The 23,587-nt window shown below is 38.0% G+C and overlaps 1 protein-coding gene across 50 annotated transcripts in view; it reads left to right on the top strand.

Annotated features, from left to right (window-relative positions):
• PTPRD (protein tyrosine phosphatase receptor type D) overlaps positions 1-23,587 on the top strand; it is a 1,747,466-nt gene that overhangs the window by 1,610,785 nt on the left and 113,094 nt on the right. For 27 of the 50 annotated variants that reach the window (XM_064140302.1, XM_064140304.1, XM_064140303.1 and 24 more), the window contains 4 exons: positions 3,186-3,276; positions 10,568-10,777; positions 13,797-13,957; positions 19,236-19,250. In XM_064140302.1, the coding sequence (XP_063996372.1) occupies positions 3,186-3,276; positions 10,568-10,777; positions 13,797-13,957; positions 19,236-19,250 (477 nt within the window). The remainder of the gene's footprint in view (positions 1-3,185; positions 3,277-10,567; positions 10,778-13,796; positions 13,958-19,235; positions 19,251-23,587) is intronic. The other 23 variants (XM_064140351.1, XM_064140350.1, XM_064140334.1 and 20 more) reach the window with 2 other exon arrangements.

Here is a 23,587-nt window from a genome sequence, read left to right as displayed (position 1 = left end):
ATTCAACTTGTCTTCTCCCTCATGGATTTTTACTAGTGGCTTTGTAGAAAGCTGGTCTCTTTTTTCATTACTGACTGAGGGTTCTAAGGCAAGTGAGGTCAAGAAAGAAATGATGTTGAGCCATTAAAGTGATGAAAAATTGAAAAAAATGTATCTACTATCATTATATTGAGTAAGATGTGGTCAGCAACAAATGCAGCAGAGGAAGACTGAAGATGGAATAAGTCAAAAAAGATTTATGAGGCTGAGCATTCATACAGAGAAAAAAGTACAGGGTAGCTGGTTAAATGATCACAGAAGACAGTAGTGGAAAAAGAACCAATGCCCTTCCTTTTATGTAGTATAAAATAACGAGAGGCTAAGTGACATCAGGAAAGGTACATTAAACCTGTGTGGTCTAACTGCCAATTTTGCAAATAATGCATCTCCTCCTTCTATATCATTTTCCTAAGAAGATGTGTTCAGGCTTGAGATAAGATTGGGAAAAAAAAAAAAAAAAAAAAAAAGAAAAGAAAAAAATCTATTTCATACCTGGAAGTGAGTATGTCAAAGAAAATACATACTGAACAGGAAAAGCTGACCTGATGCTTGCTAGATTAAGTAAGGTTATTGCAGCTGTGGTCTGTATATTGTAAGAACAATTTTGTATAATAATTATATTGACATTATTGCAGTTACTGTTGCTCAGTGGGTGCATTATATGCTCTGATTGGCTGTTTCTTAGTTTGAAGTACTGTACACTGTGCATTTTTCTGTAATGCTAATTATGTAGAAGGTGAAACAGTTAATTGTTTTAATGAGTTATAGGTAAATTGTAATGGGATTAAGGGCAATGTTATAAGAATCTGTGTAAATTACAGAAGATGTTAGAAGTAATTTTCATTATTTCAATGCGTGATGGTGATACAGTGTAGAAATTGGAGCACAGCCTACCTTATGGTAGACAAAGAGGATTGTTTTGCTGCTATCCTCTTATGTGAGCAATGTGTTCATTTTCCTGTAGCATCCAGGCTAATCCAAAGCAATTTTTATGTTTAAGGGACAGACCTTGTTTCTCTCAATCTTCTCTATCTTCACAAAGTCGTATGTATGAAGACTCTGTGGAAGACTTTGTCCTCTGTAGCACTCAGCAGTTCGGGCAATATCCAAGCAAATCTTCCATTTTTTACCCTTCCACCATACCCTCAAAAAGCCCCAAAAACCCAAACAACCAAACCAAAACAACAACCCAACAGAAGACAAGAAAATAATAAAATGTATTTTTAAGAGATGATGCATTTTCTGGAGTTACAGAACTTTTTTGCCCTTTGCACCAATGTGAACAATTTCCATTTTCTGCTTGCTGTTGGTGCAATTGTGCTTTTGGCTTCAAAATACTCTATATGTGTTCAAAGTCTTAGTGGATGATTAAAGATATGAGTGGGAGGCATGCATGAAGAAAGTATGAAGGAGTGTGAAAGCAACATGTACATGCTGGATTCTCAATTGCTTTTTGTCTTCGTTCTTATGTTTCTGTAAAAGAAAAGCTATATACATTGTAGGTTTTTTACATATATATGTGTATATATATATATATATATATATATGCATTGATTAGGATTTGTTATTCTTGTAACCAAAGAACTTAAATAATGCATACTGTGGTTCAAAATCTGGGTTCAGTCACTCTTGCTAACTTTGAATATTAGTGTGAAAGATGGTTTATCATATTGTTGCTTTAAGACTGTATCCTGCAGATTTTGTTTAAATACTAGAATACTGTACATGTTACATCTATTAAAAATCTGTTGCCAACACTTATCCCAGCACCTCCTGTTGGAGCTCAGCATTTCCACAGAGAAACTTACTCAGTTTCTTTACCCAAGAATTATTAAATATGTGCATTTACTGCACTTGAGGAAATGTCAAAGCTTTCTTACATTTCTCTTATGGGAAGGGTTTTAATTAAAAAGAAACCGTTAAAATGAACCAATAGCATTCACTAGTGTGAAAGAAAGGTAGTTTATAAAGTTTATTTAGACAGAAATGGCTTTAGATCAATTGTGACGCAAGTCTTTTTTCTGTGGACCCTCATTAATTAAATTACTTCAGAATTTTCTGCTGCATTGCTTGAGTAAAATGAAGTCTGTGCTGCAGAAGGTTGAATGGGCTTTAAAAAGTGGTTGACTAGAAGTTGGTACATGAGACACTAAAATTATGTTCCTTAATGGAGAGCCACAAACGCCTTCTTAATAAACTCTGTTGTTACTAGAAACAAAAAGAAAGCATCTTCTTTCCGTCTTCTCTGATGTGGTGAGTGCTTGGCTTTTCCACAAGGGTGTTTATGAAGAATAGGCGTATTATACCATACTGGATGTTCCATTCTTGTGATTCTACTGCTTCTCTACTTACACTTATATGAAATTATGTAGCTGCCTGCCATCGATCCAGGTTTTATGAAGGAAACTTGCTAAATAAAGGTACATCTGTTACACTAGAAAGTATCCTTTAGTAACCTCCATGGAGGTGAGGAGGAAGATAATTTCTGAGGAAAATTGGCATATATAATTTGAAAATCTTAGCTGTAGAAAGACCATACATCAAGCTCTCATCTGTAACTGTGAACAGAATAATTATATGAATAAAGCTTATGACCACTGATACTCTATAAAGAGTAGGTGGGTGGAGCATATTCTGTCTTCTTTCTTTTCTGTTTATAATACTAATGGCATCAATGAACGTGTTATGTCAAACTACTACTCTGATTATACATTAAAATGGGGGAAGATGGAGTGATAATTGAGATTTAAATATATGGTAATACTTTTCAATTTAGAAGTTTGGGGTTTTTTGCAGTGTGATGGTGGCAAGGCACAAATATCCCACGGCTTTTGTATTTCAAGTGAAATAATAAAATGCACTCAAATGTAGGCATTTTAGAGCATTGTAATTAAAGTTTCTTATACATATTTATATGTTTATGTGAAAAAGGCAGGTAATTAGTGCCATTTGTTTGTCAAATGTTTTATACTGAGTGTGGTTTTGAGAGTGTGAATCTTTACAACTGTGTTTTGAAGGCTTGCAGTAGCATAATAATGTTCTCTGAACGTGCCACTGTTCTCTTCATTTCCTCCAAACAGACACTTTTACTCTTAATTTATCCATTCCTTTTCCTTCAAACTCACCTTTGTCCATTGCATTTGCAGAGGTTATTATATAGTTATTGTGCCTTTGAAGAGGTCTCGTGGGAAGTTTATCAAACCATGGGAGAGTCCAGATGAAATGGAACTAGATGAGGTACTGTATGTTTTTGTTGTTGCCTTGTCCTTCATTAAAGAAACGATCTTATTAGTGGTATGTGATTGACTCATTGGTTTTAGAAGTCTCAGTTGTCAGGATATTTTATATTTCTATCTGAAGTAGTTTCTAGGGACTGAAATGAAAGTTCAAATTACTTAAATTAGAAGGCAATTAAGATATTAAGTTGCAATAAAGCACATAGAGTCTATGATCTTTCTTGGCATTAATATTTTATTCTTTTATTATTGTAAAACATAATGCAAAAGTGTAAGAGGTGAAATGAGTTGTCAGCAAAGGCTTAATCACCAATGATATGAACTCTAATAAAGTTCTGGTTCATTAGTGGAGTGTTTACTAAGCCTGTAACAAATACAAAATTGCAATTTGCACTGCAGTTTAACATTTGACCTCTTTGTGGTATTTTTACCCAGTTCTCACATACTGTGATTCTTCTGGTTAGAAAAGTTTTGCAATAGTCTTCATTATACTCAGAGTTTGTTCTCAGAAATAAATGGACAAAGTGCAACATTGTGTCATCACTCAGCACTATAAATCACAGTAACCCAAAGAATAAAAGCACTTTCCTTTTACAAATAAATGTTGTAATGCTAGAAAGCAATTAGTTATTTTTCTGATATAATAGTGATTCCATGAAAAATGATGTAAACATTGAGTCCTGTCTTATTACTGAAGGACATTATAGCTCATGTGAATTTGTCTTTCTTCTTTCAATATGTAAATTTTGAATAATGAGAATATTTAGCATTGTGAAGCACTTTTGAGAACCCCGTATGAAAGCTCTGTACAAAAGACAGTTGGTGGTGTTATCTTTATTGTTGTATCTGGCTAGGGTTTTAGATCTTACGCAGATGCTGTGGTATTTTATACCTGTAATAAATCTGCAAAGCAATGACCAGAGACAAAATTTAGTTTCTTTACTCCTGATTTAATGATCTTTTGACTGAATCATGTTTATTTTTCATTTTCTTTTGGTGGATGCAAGAGTATTGTTTCAGATAGCTTTACCATGTGGTTCCCCATAATACCATCACTGGGAAATAATGATCATCTGTGAGCAATGAAGAGGTTTTCTCTTTCCCTCCCCTTGAAACAATAACTACCAATTTTTGTGTTTGCACCAAAATCTAAGGAAAGTAAAGGCCTTCAGCAAAGTAATGCTGCTGTACAAAGCTTTCAAAATAACAAAGGTCTTAAGGTCTTTAGTCTGTCTTCTGATCAGAAAAGTCAAAGATTCATAGAATCATTTTGGTTAGAAGAGGTTTTTGAGATCATTGAGTCCAACGACTATCTAACACTACAGTCTGATGCTAAATCATGTGGCCTAGCACCAAATTTGTGTGTCTCTTTAATTCCTCCAAGGAAAAGATTCAGCCACTACTCTAGGATATCTATTCCAGTGCTGAGAATTTTTTCAGTGAAGGAATTTCTTCTAATACCAAATCTAAACCTCCCCTGGCACAGTTTCAAGCCATTTCCTCTCATCCTATCAGCTGATACTAGGAAGAAGAGACTGACCCTCACCACACTACTTCCTTTCAGGTGGTTGTAGAGGGCAGTAAGGTCTCATCTCAGCCTCCTTTTTTTCCAGACTAAACAACTCCAACCCCTTCAGCAGCTCCAGGCCCTTCTCTAGACATACTCCAGCATCTCAATATCTTTCTTGTAGTTAGAGTCCAAAACCTGAAGATGATAATCAAGATGTGACCCCACCAGTGCTGAGTGTAAATGGACAATGATTTTCCTGATCCAGCTTGTTACACCATTTCAGATACAGATCTGGATGCTGCTGGTCTTCTTGGCCACCTGCACAGACAGACTGCTTGCTCATTTTCATTTGGCTGTCTATCGTCCACCCTCAGGTCTTTCTCTACTGTGCAGTTTTTTAGCCACTCTTCTCCAGGTCTGTAGCACTGCATGGGGTTGTTGTGAGCAAAATGTAGAAATTTGCCACTTGGCCTTGTTGAATCTGATACAGTTGGCCTCTGCCCACTGATGCAGCATGTCCTGGTCCCTCCATTTTCCTCTCTGAAGAGTACATACTGCAACAGGAGAACCCTTAATTAAAAGATTAAAACTAACTGTCCAATGGCAATAATGATTTTTAATACTCCTGACTGGCTGAAGCCTGTGTTTCCTCTTGACCAGTTTCACTGTGTGATCATCTCATTTGATTCAATTGCAGCAATGATTCACTCTGATCTGTTAACTTCTTCCCTTTAAAAGAACTATATTGTAAATGTCATGAGCTCATGATCACAGTCCTAGGTAAAATCAAATGCAGTCAAACAGTAAAATTCTTGCAGCAAGATCCATACAGTAATGGAAAAATGGTTTAATACTACCACCCACTTTGAACATTCAGACTAGTCACATTCATCAGCAGTAACAGATTAAATGATAGGTGCCAGCTGACATTGAAATTTTTGGCAATTAAATGATTCCCATAACAGAGGGTCATTTTAATCATCTTGCAAGTTGTGGTGCATTAATCTGTCTAACAGATAGATAAAGAACGTTTATTAATTCAGAAATATTTGGGTCAGAATGGGTTGTTTCCAACTTCTACTGGTATAATTGAGACCACCTTGTGGAATTAATGATGGAAGAAATAAGATATGCATTGACTGGAAAATGAAAATTATTTCTGGTAAAGAAACCTTTGAAGTATCTTTTACTATTGTCACCAATACATATAGTAAGTACTGAGTAGGGAAAAAAGCAAAAGCAGGCAGCAACTGTATTTCGTGCTAACTCATCCAGTTTCTGTTACTTAAAAGAGTGTTCAGCTTTAGAAAATATATTTGTATTGGTCTTAGGTGTACTGGATTTGATAAATATGTGAAAGCAGTGATGTGATAACTGACTTCAGAAAAAAGCAAACAAACAAACAAGAAAAAATCCTAGCCACATTACTCTCTGAGCAAATAGATTCTGATGATCAAGTACAGATACTTAAGCATATCTTTCTTTAGTACAATCTCAGATGTCTGGCTAGGATCAGAAAGTGCTGGGCAATAGATTTTCCAAAGAAGTATATTGCAAACATTCTGCTTTGATTGTCACAAGAACAGTATTTACTTAGAACATTAATATGGAGTGTAAACTCTGGTACATAACTGATCAATCCCTTATTGTAGTTACCTAATCTCCCAGATTCCTTAAATCTCAGCTTTGAAGGAAACTAAGAGAGGCATGGAACATTAAAGGAGCAGGCAATGGAATAGATCCCATGTATTTGAAAAGAGTAGTTATTAGAGATGCAATCTTTTTTTATTAATTTAAATTTTCATTTTAATTGAATATCACAAAATCTGATGACTTTTAAAAGGACATCATGCAAACAAATTACCTATAAACAAAGCATTGTGGTTTGCAGTAAGCGGCATTACTTTAGATCTCTAAGCAATAAAATCTGAATAGACATCTGCATGTTAAGTCTCAGTTCAGTAATTTTACTTAAATCCTGGCATAGAATACAATAGGAGATACATGTGCGAGTAATGATGTTTGGCAGTAACCCTGTTAATATAGTATGAAACATGAATGATGGCCACAGATTCCTCTGAGGTCTATTTAGTTATATACGATCGATGTCCTAGGCAAAGTTTTTATCTGCACACGAACACATTTAAGTTTAGCTGGCCTTACGTAGTGAGCAACCACTACTAAAGAAATTGAATGCACTTTGCTGAACTCAGGCTAACTTTTAGGATATGTAGACAAAACATGCTTCACACACTGGTACACAGTACTTCAGCACTGGTCTCTATTACTGCAGTTTATGTTTCTAATTAAAGTGCAATAATTGTCAAAAATTTCCCCTTTGAATCTAAATCTGATTTTGATTGCAGTACTCTTGCAGTATGTGTTATTTAAAATCTAAATTGTAATTATGGCATCATCTGGAAACATTCAATACAGAATTTATTTGAGGTAGCCACACAAATAATTAAACTCAATTGGAGACTGGTCCCATAAATGAAAACGTCACTTATCTCCCAGACTGGCTCAAGCTATGTGCCTCTCCTTGTACTGCAGTACTTAGAGCTCCTGTCTCATAATTAGTATACATATCACATTGTTATTACCTGAATAACTGCAGTTGTGTTTCAACAGACTGCAGGCCAGTCAGTGTTCATTATAGCTGCAATTATCTTTATAGAAGATTGCTTCATATAGAAACAAACTTTTTAAAGAGTGGTTACTTTAGGAGATCTTATAAGGGCAGGAAAAACCTGATTCAAACTTTGATTAGTCTCATGTTCTGTCCTCAGTGATTCTGGAAGCCACCAGCAGATATGAGAGTCACCTTCTCTACTGGACTCATTTTTCTAGTTTGCATTTACTCTAGGAGCTCATAAAACTGTTCAGCATGAACAAGAGAGAAATATAGACTGCTAATTATAAGAGTCCTTTAGTAATGAATAATGATTTCTGGTCTCAAATTATCACCTGTCATTTTTGGCTCAGGGGAGCTATTGCAGTGTACTAACTTCTGTGCTCAAGCATAGAAATTGATAGATTTAAATGAACGTAAAGCCTCTGGAACATAGAACCCACTCAGCCTTAGAGCTGGAAAGCAGATGACTCTGTAGATCTCAAAGGTGTGATATCCAGATGCCATTGATGCTATGTAGGTTTGGATCCAAGTGCTACAGGTTGCTTCTATGTCTGTCTGTAGCTTGTGTTTGAAATGTGTTAAGATCATCAGTATAATAAGCTTCTGTCTAAGTACTACAGTGAATCATATATTGTTTTACATATGTTGGTATTGTTATTCTGTAATTGCAAAATACATGATTGCACGTGGGAAAAGCAAGTTGTTAGCTAAAGCCTAACACTGAAGGAAAGGCTAAGGTAAGGGCACCTGATTAAAGATGCTCCTCAAAGAGAGCATAATTAGTGTAAATTTGGGGTTCATCTGTTTTTTAATCAGCTGTGGAGATTTGTATTCTAAGAAAGAAGTTTGTGCTAATCTGCTGTATTTGCACTATTTGTGTGCTGAAAAGCATAAAACGATTGTGTGATCCTGGGAAAAATTATGACAGCAATCTTAGACTACAGGACACTGAATAATTTTCGTAAGTGACAAATGAGGAAAATTTTAAAGAACCTTAAAACTCATCATATCACCCAGAAAAAGTTCATATTCCTTGTAATTGGATCAGACTAATACTTGCTGAATGCTGAGTGATAAAAGATAGTAAGCATTTGTCTGCTTTGGTAAGTAATTCATCAGTGGATTACACCAGCTGAGCCTGAGTTCCTGCATTAGTGTGTGTTTTACAAGTTTTAGTCTAGCATCTAATCTTGTTTTAAGTGTGCTGAGGCAATTTTTAGAAGTGCATCAGAAATACAACATATTTGAGATTTCCAGTTATAAATGCACTAACTGCAAGATCAGTTGATCTCAGAATTGATAAATCCTAGGTAATATCCAGCAGTCTGAGATGCAAACCTTTGTAATAGCACTTATAAATAATAGAAATTCACCAAGGAGTCTTGGGTAGAGGAAAAGGAGCGCAGCCTGTCTATCATCCTCATCCCTGTCTTTCCCTCCCAGCTGCTGCTACTGCTGACATAGCCACCATTGCTGAACCTTTTGCTTTGGTACTTCAGTACCTCCTATTGCTGGCCCTCCTGCTGGCGCCTGAACCCTGAGAGATGTCCCTCTCATGGGCTGTATACCCTAGCCTTGGCTTTCTCTGCCTTCTAGCTGAATTTTAAGATGATTTAGGAGGAGAATTGAGTAACACAGTCATATAAGATTAGCATGCACTTGGTTGGCTCATTAGCATACTCAGGGATGTTAACGTTAATATTAAAATTGCAGTTAATTAGACAAAGGTCTCCACTCAGGCACTCTGGCATCAAAATCTGTTTTGAAGCTGGTTGTTACTGTGTTTTAGCTTCACTTCTAGTTTTAGCCAAAACAAGACTGGTTTATCTTTACAAGACTCCCTGCTTCAGCTGTTTGGCAGGCCAGCCTTGCAGATCTTCATTTAACATAAGCACCTCCTGATTGTAAATTACCTTGGTCCTAAAGCATACTAAATTAACTTTTGTTCCTGTTGCATAGTAATGTAGGCAATTATCTCACAGTAGTCGAGCAGCAGAAAAGTTCTGTCAGGATTCAGATGTTCTATTGCTGATTTCTGTCACCAGTCTATTGCATAATTTTGTACAAGATACAAAAATCACAACTTTTGTTGTTTTGTAAGAAATAAAAATTACATTGAATTTCAGGTTTGTAGTGGGAAATATGTTTACAAATAAGTCCTACAAACTCCTCTGTATTAACTGTCTGTGAAGTACATTGGAAAGCATCCCGTGATGTTAATGAAGTTAGTATCACCACAGTGCTTCATAGTCCTCATATTAGAGAGATTAATTAAAAATATATATATACATATATTCACAGGTACTTAGTACTGGGTTGTTTATTTTCACAGTTACCAGAAAAGATTAAAAATAGTTAATATCTATTTATTTTCCAACTTTGAGGGTTTTGGTTTTTTTTCAGTTGTGTGCATTTCATTTCTGTTTTCTAAATAATTGCATCATACAAATTAAGTTTTGGGAAAGGCCTCAAGGTGCACCGTTACAGGGCTGTGAAGCATTGAAGCAGGCTGTTCGGGGAAGTGGTTCAGTTAAAAATATGTGTGGTGCTTAGGCTCATGTCTTAGTGATGGACTTGGACATGTTTGGTTTAGAGTTGGACTTGATGCTCTTAAAGGTGTTTTATGACTTCATGATTCTATGATTCTGTTTTATGACTGACAGATATATACATACATACATACATATATATGCTGTGTAATGTGTGTGCATATACATTTCCTCCGAGAAGATGTATTTGTTAGCTTATTTTTTCCCCTGAAGATCATATCCGACACAGAAAATTGATTGAATTGTTTTATGTTTGTAGTCTGGGCAGTGCATCTGCTACGCAGCACATAATCCTAACAAGAATGACAATGAATTTTGCAGGAAATTATGTAGTGATACTGAGATGTCCCATGAAATTTGTACAAATTGTATTTTTCTAGTTCCCAGTCATGCATTTTCTCCCTACATTGTCAGTAAGTTCCACTAAAATTGCTGACAGGTCTCTCTCTCTCTCCCTTTCCCTTTCTCCCTCTTCTTCTCCCTTCCCTGCCCCTCCCCCTACCCCTGTCCCTCTCTTTCTCCCTATCGTCTCTTTCCCTCTCTTCTTTTCTCCCTTTACCCCACCTCTTCCACCTGCACCCTCCACTTCGTTCTGTAGCTGCTTAAGGAGATAGCTAGGAAACGAAGAAGCATTCGTCTTAGAAGGGAAGTTGAGTTAAAGCCATATATTGCAGCTCACTTTGAAGTTCTTCCTACGGAGTTCACGTTGGGGGATAAGAAACATTATGGTGGCTTTGAAAATAAGCAACTGCAGAGTGGACAAGAATATGTCTTTTTCGTGTTGGCTGTAATGGAGCACTCAGAATCTGTAAGTTAATATTTTTCAACCTCAGAATTACTTTTCTACACTAATGAAAATATTTTTGTGTACTTATTCCACTTCTTAGAAGCAAGTTGTTTTTTTTTTTTTATATGTGTTAGAACATCTCTAAAGTGAGTATTACCTTACTTAGTTCCTATTAATTCCTTGAACCTTTCTATTTTGCTTGCATTTTTATGTGTTATTTCTATGTATAGCTGAAAGCTAAGGATCATGTTTCATTAGTTGCGTTGCAATCTTTCACCAATTACATACTCTTCCGAGGCATGAACTTTGCAGGAGCATCCTTCTCAATACACTTTCAAAAGAGTTCTTCTCATGCCTTGGAAAGGTCTGTTGAATCTGAGGCATGCACAGCAAGTGTCATGGTTACAGTCATTACAGTTCGAAAATAATTCAGTAATAAGGAAAACTAATGAGGTGATCTGAATCATGAGCTTTCATTCCCTTTTATGTAATTAATCTTGTAGTCATGTCCCTTTATGCTTGTGTTAATCTGCTGTATGTAATAGTAAAAGTAAAAGTAAAAAATTAAAAAGACAGAAATAGAACTGTTGAAAGAAGATGCAATACACATCAACCTTTTAACGTACAGTCTTCTAAATGGTACCTAAACCTGACAGGTATATTTGCTAGCTCAACCACTTGTAACTATTACATGAACAATCTGAATTCTAGTCAAATGCTTTCCATGTGTCACCTTACCATTGCTTTCTCAATGTCAACAGAATTAGCCTACTTGTACAAAACAATGGGGTAGTTTCAAGCCAAATACTTTTTAATGCATAGCTTCATTACAGTGTAAGTGCCTCTTGGAAGCTCTAACATAAATCAAAAACTCCCATTTCACTTTTTGACAGTGGCTACATATCAGAGAGTTCTTAAAAGTGCTGCATCAGAAAGGTTCAAACTGGAGAAAGCAGACAACCTTTGGCTGTGGAGTTAGATGGCAAAAAATCTGTGTGTCAGAAATTACCTTTACTAAAATTGATCTTCTCAATATGAAGCAGCATATCTAATTTATTATTCTGTTCTAATTAAGGCATTGGTTGTTTCTTAATACCCTAAATTTATTAATTTGTGGGGACAAATTAGAAAGAAAAATAAGAACTGAGTAGGGTTGTAAATTTACAGCTGAAAATGCTGGTATGGCATAACTGTGGAATATTTCCAAAGGCATTACTAAACTTACAGTATGGACAATACCTGGCTTGGCAAACCATCCTAAACACCAGTGTGATTAAGTGGTCATAAAGAGTGGTGAGTTTGTAAGATTGAGCTTTAACTCCCAACATTCAAGTGTACCTGCTGTCAGTATTGGTGGTTTCTTCTAGGGATACAGATCCTGCTGATGTACAAGTTGTGATTTGAGAGGGGTATTTTTTCAGACATTCAAAATACTCTTTATGCAAGGTTTCTCCTTCAGAGAACACAGTAGTTCCCTGTTGACTGGGAGAACAGAGAACTTGCTTTACGAGAGGACATAGAGTGGTCTGAGTTTATTTAACCTAGTAAAACTGGAGCTGAGAGAGCTTGTGAGCACTAGTATCTGTAAGTATGTTAAGCATGTTATGAACAGAAAGAAAAAAAATACACAATAGGTAAATTTCACAAAATAATACATGCATTTAAATTAGTCATTGATACAGGGAGATTTAAATTTTTCTATTGCTTGAGATTACTGAAGCTAGGGACAAACCTCAATCAGCTCAAGTTTTTCAGGAATGGAACATGGAGATTCCCCAATTTGTACATAGCAATCTCAGATTTTTCAAGTATTTGGTGGCAGGCTTAGTAAAAGATCATAACATAAGTGGACATGGTTGGCTTGAGTACCAACTCAGTACCATCTAAGTATTTCATCTTTGCTGGTCCTAATCATATCTCTAACCTTAAATTAGACACTATCATTGCCCATAGCCCAAAACAAGACCTAATGAAATGCAGAATTATCTCTCCTTTGACAGCACTTGTCCAGGTTTAGGGCACCCTTCAGAATACAGTGCAAACATGGTAAATGGAAATAAGTCTATCTCCTGGTTATCTTACTCTTTCTTAGCTGGGATTGCTGAGGTACTATTGAATCAAGTTTTTAAGTTCTTTGCAAGAGCTGTAGTACAAATCCTAGTTTAGTGCTAAAGAAGACACTCCAGCCAACCCAAGAAATAAGTACAAACCATTCTCCACTTCTATCTTCAATGTACCTCAGAGTTTTCACATGATCCTGCTTTAGCAGGCTGTTTCCCCAGCCTCTCCTATCTCATTTTAACTTTGCACTCAGCTGTGAATCAGTCATCTCAGCTCAGACCAGAATAAATAAACGTTGTTATTTTTCTTCTCACAGGTCTTATCCTAGGCCAGCCATCTACAAACTAGCCAATAAAGCAAACATTAAAAAGTATCTGTCTCTGTTGGTTCAAAATTCTAATTTCATGCTTATGAAAGTCTGAGTATTTAGCTTCCCATTATATTCTGCAATGGATTCCCCCCCCCCCCGCCCCCCGTGTTTTTTGTCTTAAATTCAAGTTGTTATTGTCTTCTGTAAGAGCATTCTGTCATTTTTTCACTGTTCAAAATGTACCCTACTATTGTCACAGAATCGTTATCTAGTAACTGCCTACATTCAGTCCCCTCTTACTCTTTCAGAAGTCTTGCCAGTAAGAATAGTGCTAAGCCACTATGAAAATTAGACAAAACCAAAAAATTAGTAGCTGATGTGCTCTATTTCTCAGTTTCCTGATATCTAATTTTCTCATTCTCTGCTTATGTTGTGAAGAGTCCTGTCTAGGGCTGTGCTACCTCATTTGTCTGCAGATCACAGATAACATATGGTACACAAAATAAAGATAGTAGTAACAATACAATGTTCATATTGGAAGTTTTGTCTTGCCTACCTTGAAGAAAAGTAGTACTTTTGCATTGCAATATTCCTTGCATCATTATTTATTTATTTTAGATTTTAAATGCATTCCTTTGTCATTAAATAAGATTTGTTTTGTTTGTATAGACCATGTATGCTACCAGCCCTTATTCTGATCCTGTTGTGTCAATGGATCTTGATCCACAACCAATTACAGATGAGGAAGAAGGCTTGATCTGGGTTGTCGGACCAGTTCTTGCAGTAGTGTTTATCATCTGTATTGTAATTGCTATACTTCTTTATAAAAGGTAAGTTTAAGTTCTAGTTTTTTGCTAATTTTCTGATGTATTTGCCATTTTATAGTACTGTTCTCCACTTTATTTTTTCTGTATTTCAGTATTAACTCATTGCTTCAGGATATTTCTGTAATTGTTTATGATTTCACTGTAGAAATTCTAGTAGATTGACTGGAAGTTCCAACCACTGCAAACATGTGGACACACTTTTTTGCTGATAACAGCCTATTAGAATTTCTGCATTTAAATAATTTTTCCACTTGCATATGTTTGTGAAGTGTGTGCTTGCATATAAATAAGTATGGAATTTGCACATTTGACTTTTTAAATTTCTTTTAAATTTCTAACAGTAATACATTAGGGGTTGCATTCAGATTCATGTGAAATGTGATCTTCGTCTCCACTTACATAATTTGAGTTTTTCACTTTTGACAGTTTACCTTAACAGTGTATCCATATGAATCTGAAGCTCTGAACTGAGATATTAAAGAAATACCAGTATCTGTTTTGTACTGATCTTCAGATCAGTCATAATTTATACTTCTTTCAGTGTCTATAACACAGAGGTAGGTTTGCTATCACAGGGAAGACTCTCTTATGCCTTATAATGTACTAGAATAAAACTGTATATGATATATTCATTTATACATAGCAGACTTTTACTGTGTACATGAATTCACAATGGTCAGATATCAATTCAAAACCAAATAAACTCACAAGGTTCATTTTAATGTTTAGGGTTGGTTTTTTTTTTTCAGAATACATTTTTAAAATATGTTGATAAAATATAATTGAGGAATGCTATAAAATGACAGTGACCTTTCTGGATATAAGAGGAGGGTCACACTAAGGATAATTTAATTAAATGCAGTATGTCTTCTAAAACTACTGGCTGTGATTCTGTCATTCGTATATAAATATTTAAATGGTGCTACATTATATTCACTACCCACCCTAAGTGTCCCCAGTTGAATACCTCTGAACTAGTATGTAGAAAGCTAACTGTCGGTTTTGGACAGGGAATTCCCTGTTCAGCAGTGGGAAAAAATAAACAAAAAAACAACAAAAAAAAGTCCAGGGTTACCTTAGCTTTGGGTTTGAAATAGATATCCCTTTACATTGTGGTATTTAGGCCTATCTTATCTAGTCTAACTGATTCATGGCCGCTGAACGTCTCTTCATGTCTGTTTGTCACTTCAAAAACTAGTAATTAGAGATGTGCTGTAAGTTAAGTACTACATCCAGAATTGGATACATGTTGTGGAGGCAGGAATTAATGTGTGGCCGAGTCAGGAAATTTTATACTAAAATAGAGTTGTTTTATTTTCACAAAAACCCGCCCCCAAAACTATATATACAAAGATTAATTTGGTTTAATTAGCAGATTCAGTTGCTTGGGAGTATCTACAGGGATACCATCAATAATCTGACTATTTTGGAAGTCAGAAGTTGGAAAAGGCTTTAGCTATTAATTAATAGCGTTTTCTTACTAATAAAGTTGAGCCAAAATAACTCATGATCAGGCTGACTTCCTCAGGCGGTCTGTCTCTCTCTCTCATTCCCTTTTCAGCAGCTGCGGGTGGACCATTAAGGGTTGTTAGGCTTACAAAGGGTGTCAATAGGTGAAGCAGTCTTTGAAGATCTCTCTGCATCCAAGCGAGGCGAGAGAGGTGGGGGAGCACGAAGGTCCAGACAGTAACGAACTCTAAGTGGGACAAACTCCAAGGCGGGAACCCCCAAAGGCAGGAAGCCCCCTAGTATTTATGCCCTCGCTAGACAAAGGGCAGAGTTACCACTTCCTTAGGCACGAACGGGCACAGCCAATCCCAGCCCGATTCCAGCGCGGGCACTGCACGGGGCACTCCTCGTGCAGGCAGGACCCCTTTGCTCACCCCCGTCATGCCCACAGCACAGGTGAGGGGGGGGGGGAACCAGACGGCTTTCCCTCTCCCCCAAAGTCATGTCAGGAGAGGAACCTAGGGGTATATAGGACTCCAGGACAATACAGTATGCCAGATGATGTCTCACAAGAGCAAAGGGGAAGAGTCACCACATTAGTATTGCTGGTTACACTTCTTGTGGTGCAACCTGGCGTATGATTTGCCTTCTGGGCTGCAAGCACACATTGCCAGCCAACATCATCAACCAACACTCCCAAGTCTTCCTTCCCAGGAGTGCTCTCAAGCCATTCTCTACCTGGCGTATATCTGTGCTTGGGATTTTCTGACCCAAGTGCAGGACCTTGCATTTGCCCTTGTTCAATTTTATGCAGTTGACTTAGGCCCACCTCTCCAGCCTGTGCAGATGCATCTGGATGTCATCCTTTCCTTTGAACGTGTCAGCTGGGTCACATAGCTTTGTGTCATCTGCAAACTTGCTGAGAGGGTGCTCAGTTCCACTGCCTATATCACTGACAAAGATGTTAAGTGGCATTGGTACCAATATTGTTCCCTGAGGGACATCTACTGTCACTAGTCTCCAGGATATAACGATTGTATCATTGCAACTTATACTGAGAACACCTTGTTACCATCAGATATAGCTGCAGTATAACATCCACCGCAACTGAAGCCAATTCATGTACTGTGTGCAGAAGAGTTTACCGTGTCATAGAACCAAAGTGTTCCACCCCTGGGGATTGCCCATCCAAGCCCCATCTCAGCCCTGGTCAGACCATGGCCAACTACAGAGACATGTCCAGACAAGTTTCAGTATATCTAAGAATGGAAACTCCAAACCTTTGTCAACAACCTGTTCTGCTGTTCCACTGTCCCTGTAATAAAAAGATTGGGTTTTTTTCTAAACCACAGTTAAATTTCCTGTCTTTTTGAAGTTGACATCTTGGCAAACAGGACTGACATGGGCAGGGACCAGTTCAATGTTCTCTGTCATTACAGCAGATCTTTAATCTGTCGAATGTAAATCTAAATAATAAAATATAAGGACCCAAGTAAATCAACTAAACATTATTTTTTATTTTGATCATATTTTTGCCTAGATGTAGAGACAGTGCCAACTAGAAGCAATGACTAAACATTGCAAGGCCTATTTGAGTCACAGTTTGTATCACAAGGTGGTTTGGATAAAGCACTATCCTGCTGTAACCCACAGTAAATCCCCACAGGCAATTACACAGGATTTAGATGGTTAAGAACTCAGTTAATGAATGTTAAAGAGATCTAAAAATCGTTCTGTGTATCTCCAATGTGCCCAGACTAGACAGAGTGAATGTACCTGTCAAGAATTTATGTGTCTGTTCCTTCTTGGTTTTAAGAAATCATAAAGTTTCTGGTTTCAGCCTTTCACTTAGGAAGTACAAAAATTTTCTCACTCTGTAACCTCCTCAAGTCAGGTTTGTTTGTGGAATGGATCTTTATTTGTAGAGAAAAGAGATTAACTGCATCTTCTGAGATCTTCTGTTGTTTTAGTCTTACAAAGTGAAGCTTTCTTGTTTGGTTCAGAAGACAGGATCCTGCACTTGAATCTTCTGAACATAGGGAATTTTTGTACTCAGAAGTACAGGACTATAGAACTACACAATCATAAAATCATAGATACAGGATACATAGAATCACATTCTGCAGTTCAGTGATAGAACTATAATGTCATAGAATGGTTTGGGTTGGAAGGAACCTTGAAAGATCATTTAGACTGGATGAGGCACTTACTGCCATGATCTAGTTGATTGGACAGGGCTGGCTGATAGGTTGGACTGAGTGATCTTGGATGTCTCTTCAAACCTGGTTGATTCTATGATTCTGTGATTCTCTTGCAGTGAAAAAAGACATCTTTAATTAGATTGGATTGCTCAGAGCCCATCCAAACTAAACTTGAATGTTTCCAGGAATAGGACACCACATCTCTGTGCAACCTTTTTTAGTGCTTCACCACCCTCATTCCGAAAAACATCTTCCTTATATCTAGTCTGAATCTACCCTCTTTTGGTTTACTACCATTACTCCTTCTCCCATTGCTACAAGCCCTACTAAAAAGTTTATCCCCATCTTTATTATGAGCCTCCTTTAAGTATTGGGAGACCACCATAATGTCTTTCCAGAGCCTTGTCTTTTGCAGGCTGAACAACCCCAACTGTTTCAGCCTTTCTTCATTGGAGAGGTGTTCCATCCATCAGATCATTCTTGTGGCCCTTCTCTGCATCAGCTCCAAGAGGTTCATGTCCTTTCTGTACTGAAAACTCTAGAGCTAAGAAAGGTGCTGGAGGTGGGGTCTTAGTAGAGCAGAGGATCAGAATCATCTCCCTTGACCCACTGCCCACCATCTGAATGGTGAACTATATGAAAAAATATGCTTCTAAAGGAAAAAAAAAAAAAAAGATGTTAAAAAACCCACAGAAATTAAAATAGTGGTGAAGAAGTGTTATGTTTTTTCATAACACCTGAGTAATCTGATCATTGCAGACTCAAGACTGCATAACCTCTGTTTATGTTTCTTAAGAAAGAAAGACAAATACTGTATTTATAGTGTACACTAAAACCTGTGAGTGGAAGATAATATTTTTTTTCCTTATTTAGCTGATCGTTATAGATTCTGGTTTATTGCAGCTCTATACAGATCACAGTAGATCTCGAGTATGTGATATTCTTTCTAAATCTAAACAGGTGTGTAACACTTCATTAGAGAAAGATTGATACTTGCCAGGTTACTGTTAAATTATTGCCATTTTATTACTTGGTTTTATAGAACAGGGTTTTTTTTTGTTTGGCTTGGTTTTATTATTTTGCAATTTAGTCAAGGTTTTATGAGTTTTATGTGTCTCATATATTTAAATTTGTTCTTCGCTTGCCTTTCTCTCTTTTCTCCTTTCTGCTTCACTTTCATCCTTCCTCTTCTCCCCTCTCTTACCTCTTTCTCTCTAATGTAGGAGAGAGCTACATCTTACTTACCTCTTTCTCTCTAATGTAAGAGAGAGCTACATCTTAGAGATACATCATTTGTCAATGTAATGTTAAAACTACTTAGATGAAATTAAACACCCATTCTCCATTGTCTCACTGGCTAGAATTTGAGGTGGCACTGCTTTGCAGGTGATAGATACAAGAATGCTTTTTCAGGGGAATAAGTTTCACTTTGGATTTAACTTTGTGTCCTCCATTTATTCTACGATTCCCAAACATTAAATATTTTCATTAACTGTCATTTCTTAGTTTGGATTTGTTATGTATCTTTACATTCAACCTTCCTCACTTCTGTTGTCATCATGCTTACCCTGTTTGCTATTGCTCAGCTAACAATTAACCTTTTCTTCCCTCTTTGCTGCATTAAAATGGAGCAGTAAACCTGACAGGTGAGAAGTTAAAAATAATTGCTCTTCATTTAATCCAGAAAAAAAAAAGAGAAAATAATAATTAACATAATAATGATCTAAGACATCTATCAGCCTAAGCAGCTGTAGACATTGATCTATCAATATGAAGGCTAGTGATAATTTCGTTATGTTGTCTAAAGCACTGAAAAACAAAGTAATGTGTTGCTAAGTTTCTCTGCTGCTTTTTTATGTTTTCAGGAGGTACATCTTCAAAAGACAGAACAGCTGTATGAATTATCTTTGTTGTAGTGAAATTAGAACAGTGGTTCTTTGCTATAAGCAAAGCTGTGGAAGGAATGCATGGTTGTGGTTGAAGTTTTAGCTGCTCTAAATCTCAGTAATGCATCATATACATAGGTTCAGTGCTGACTTATGGTTTTACAAGTGAAAATGATACAGTGATCTCCAGTTCTGGGCACCTCAATTCAAGAGAGATGTTGAGGTACTGGAATGTGTCCAGAGAAGGGCGACAAAGCTGGTGAGCCTGGAACACAAATCCTATGAGGAGAGGCTGAGTGAGCTGGGGTTGTTTAGCCTGGAGAAGAGGAGGCTTAGGGGTGGCCTCATTGCTGTCTACAACTATCTGAAGGGAGGTTGTAGCCAGGTTGGGGTTGGTCTCTTCTCCCAGACAACCAGCAATTCTAACAAGGGGACACTGTCTCAAGTTGTGCCGGGGAGGTATTGGCTTGACGTTAGGAGGAAGTTCTTCCCAGAGAGAGTGATTGGCATTGGACTGGGCTGCCCAGGAAGGTGGTGGAGTCACCATCCCTGGGGGTGTTCAAGAAAACACCGGATGGGACACTTAGTGCCAAGGTCTAATTGACTGGCTAGGGCTGGGTGCTAGGTTGGACTGAATGCTCTTGGAGGTCTCTTCCAACCTGATTGAGTCTATGATTTTATGACTTGTCCTTTTTTTCCTACATATCTCACATATATTGCATAATCTGAAAGAATTGTGATGGATTGAAAACAGATCAAAAAACAAACTAGAATGATCTTGAGAATAATCTTTTGTCCTAGAAATATTCACAGTTTTCAGAGTTATTATTGGAAGATATTTTTGTGATTTGAGTAGAATCACAGAATCATAAAATGTTAGGGGTTCGAAGATAGAGAACATCTTTTCAACCAACCTGCCAAAGCAGAATCATATACAGAAGGCCACAAATACATGCCTGTCTGGTTGGCCTGTTCCAGTGCTCTGTCACCCTCATAGTAAAGAGGATTCTCTTCATGTTGAAGTGGGCCTTCCTGTGTTCCAGCTTACACCCATTGTTCCTTGTCCTGTTAATGAGCACCATTGAAAAGAGTCCATCACCTTCATCGTGGCACCCACCCCTCAGATATTTATATACACTGATACGATCCCCTTTTAGACTTCTCTTCTCAAGACAAAACAGTCTTTCAGTCTTTCCTCATAAGAGACATGTTCAAGTCCCTTAATTGTTCCCAGAGCTCTCTGTTGGACTCTCTCCAGTAGATCCCTGTCTCTGCTGAACTAGTAAGCCCAAAACTGGGCGCAGTGTTCCAGGTATGGTCTCACCAGGGCAGAGTAGAGGGGCAAGACTACTTCCCTAGACCTGTTTGACACACTTTTTTTCATGCACCACAGGATGCTGTAGGACATCTTGGACACAAGGGCACATTGCTACCCCATGGAGAACATGCTGTCCACTAGAACTCCAAGGAATTACTCTTTATTTCTTCCCAGACTCAAGCCTCCGCACTTGTCCTTACTGAAGTTCATGTGGATTCCCTTCACTCAGCTCTTTAGCCTCTTTAGCCTCATTAGATGGTAGCTCAGCCTTTCACTGTGTTAGCCACTTGTGCCAGTTTCATATCGTCAGGGAACACCGCTGGCAGCATGCTTGCAGCTGGACTCTGCATTGCTGACCACAACCATCTTAGCTCAGCAAGTTTCCAGTCCACCTCGTGATCCAATCAGTAACTCACTTTTCTTTGGTTTCTCTAAAAGGATGTTAAGGGAGGCAGGATCAAAGGCCTTGCTGAAGTTAAGGTAGATGATAGCCTCTGCTCTCCCTTCATTTACTCATTTAGTCATTGTGGTGGAGGGGCAGCAGCCCCAAAACTGAGTCTTCTCTATGCCTCTACATGCCTGGACATGTTTTTCTGCCAGGGACCTATGGCAGTAAACAGGTTGTGTAACCCACACACGCCCAGCCCGTGTACCCTGGGGGTCCGCCCAGGTAATCCCCTATTGGGAGGGTCCAGGCAAACACCTACTGCCTATTGGGGTAAGGTTTGGCTTACTGCCAGCCTGATTGGTCACTTTAGATGTCCAAGTGAGCCATGAATCTCAGCCCAGAGTCTATAAAGAGGGGTGCATAGCAGCACCACGGGGTCAGACAGGTCAGACTGATCAGAAGTTCAGAGCATTCAGAGCGTCCAGACTCAGAGGACCAAGCTCAGCTCTCTCTGAACCACATAGCAGCACCCTGCTGCCCTGACCTGCTTGCATGGCCTAGACACAGTATCAGGCCTTACTCACTTGCAAGCATTACTGAGGCACAAACCTCTTGCATTGATCTCAAGGCGCAGTTAAGCTGTCTGTGAACCCATTGAGAAGCAGAGCGCATGCACGCCTGCACTTCATACATACATGGGAAGCCAAGAGCTCCCTGCTTAAGCTCAAGAGCAGCCGTACATACTGGCTTGCTATCCTGCATTTATCTATGGAGCATAAATCTCCCTGCAGCTTGGCATAGACCCTGCTTGCCAGCTGTTCTGTAAGTCTGGAAAGATCCAGAGCCAGCAGACCTTCCAGACTGTCTGCAAACCTGCAAACACAGCCTGCTAGCTGTGAGACCGTGTTAGAAGCTGCACGGACAGATCCTTCTCCTGCACCTGGAACACTTAGAAAATCCTGCCAGCTGATCATCCCTGGACACGGCATCCAGAAGAATCAGCAGCATCAAGGCAGAGACCACACCAGGAGGGAAGGTTAGAGAAATCCTCTTTAACCCAGAGACTGGGAACCCTTATCATCTCCTGCAAGCCGGGACAGACTCCAGCCTTCACCAAGACCCGAATATTGGGCACACGCTGTGACAATCCCAGGAGGGTGATTAATGATTAATACTTAAAGCAACACATCTAAGCAAGCTTTAATTCCTTTGTAATATAAGTTACCTCTCTCTGAAGAGCACACACAGTTTCAACCCTTGATGGGCAAACTGCATAGTTGTTGAGAGGCATTAAGCCTAAGGGAATCTTTCTCTCTGTCTATAGTTGTTGATAATTTGATATTTCCATTTAATAATCAATCCCTGTAAATATATCCCAAACTGTTTTCATAAACTTGCAAACGAACCTGATTTCATAGTGGTTGGGGGTGGTACAAATTTGTAAATATTAATTTTAATAAAAAATTGTATAAAAAATTAATACCACCTCAAATTCATTTCTCACCTCCCCCTAACAGAGGGGGAACAGAGAAATCCCCTCCACAACAGTCATGCATTCATAGAACTGTATCAGATTAGTCAAGCAGAATTTCCCCTTAGTAAATCGTAGTAGGTTAATACAAAGTTGTGCTACCCAGTACTCACTTGTAAAAGGAAAAAAGGGTGAATGAAGCTTGTGTCTGGACAGTTAATTCCACTGATCCCTAGACTTCAGAAGAAAATGCAGATTAAAATGTTTGTTGGAAAATATATCACACACCTTCACTTAAGAAAGAACATCAGGGCATTGCACTACTGTAGTAGGAGTTTCTGATAATCAGTTTCAGGAGTAAAAAAAAGAAAGGGATTTCAACTGTGTTTCCCCATTTTTTTTCTAAAGAGTTGTTGCAGAGGGGGATTCTCAGTACCTACGCTTATTTGGCAGAGGAGAGAAATTAATTGGAGTGATATAAATTTTATATAAAAATATAGATTTATTGAATTCAATATTCTGAACTCTCGCCACCCCCAACCACTGCATATTAATATTAAAGGTCAGTACACAGTTGTGAAAACAATTTAGGATAAAATATGTACAGGAATTTGTTAATTAACTAGCAAACATTGAAACTATAAAAAGAGAGAGGGGTTTTCCCGCGGCTTAATGCCGCTTGGGGTCTTATGCTATTTGCCCAGCAGAGCAGGCTGAAACTGATTCTGCTCTATGGCAGAGGCAACAGATATTTGCAGAGGTATTAAAGCTTTTACTCACAATTCTTATTAATTATTAATCACCCTCCGGGGCTGCATCACAGCCTGTGTCTAATGTCCAGACTTCAGGGGATCTCTACTCGTGGATTCAGAGGCTGGAATCTTGCCAGCTTGAGTGGAGAGGATAAATCTTCCCAGCTT

The sequence above is a fragment of the Pogoniulus pusillus genome, chromosome Z (assembly GCF_015220805.1).
Source record: "Pogoniulus pusillus isolate bPogPus1 chromosome Z, bPogPus1.pri, whole genome shotgun sequence".
In the NCBI taxonomy this organism is placed as follows: Eukaryota; Metazoa; Chordata; class Aves; order Piciformes; family Lybiidae; genus Pogoniulus; species Pogoniulus pusillus.
Note: the sequence above shows the minus strand (reverse complement) of the source record. Positions and strands in the feature narration are given on the sequence as shown.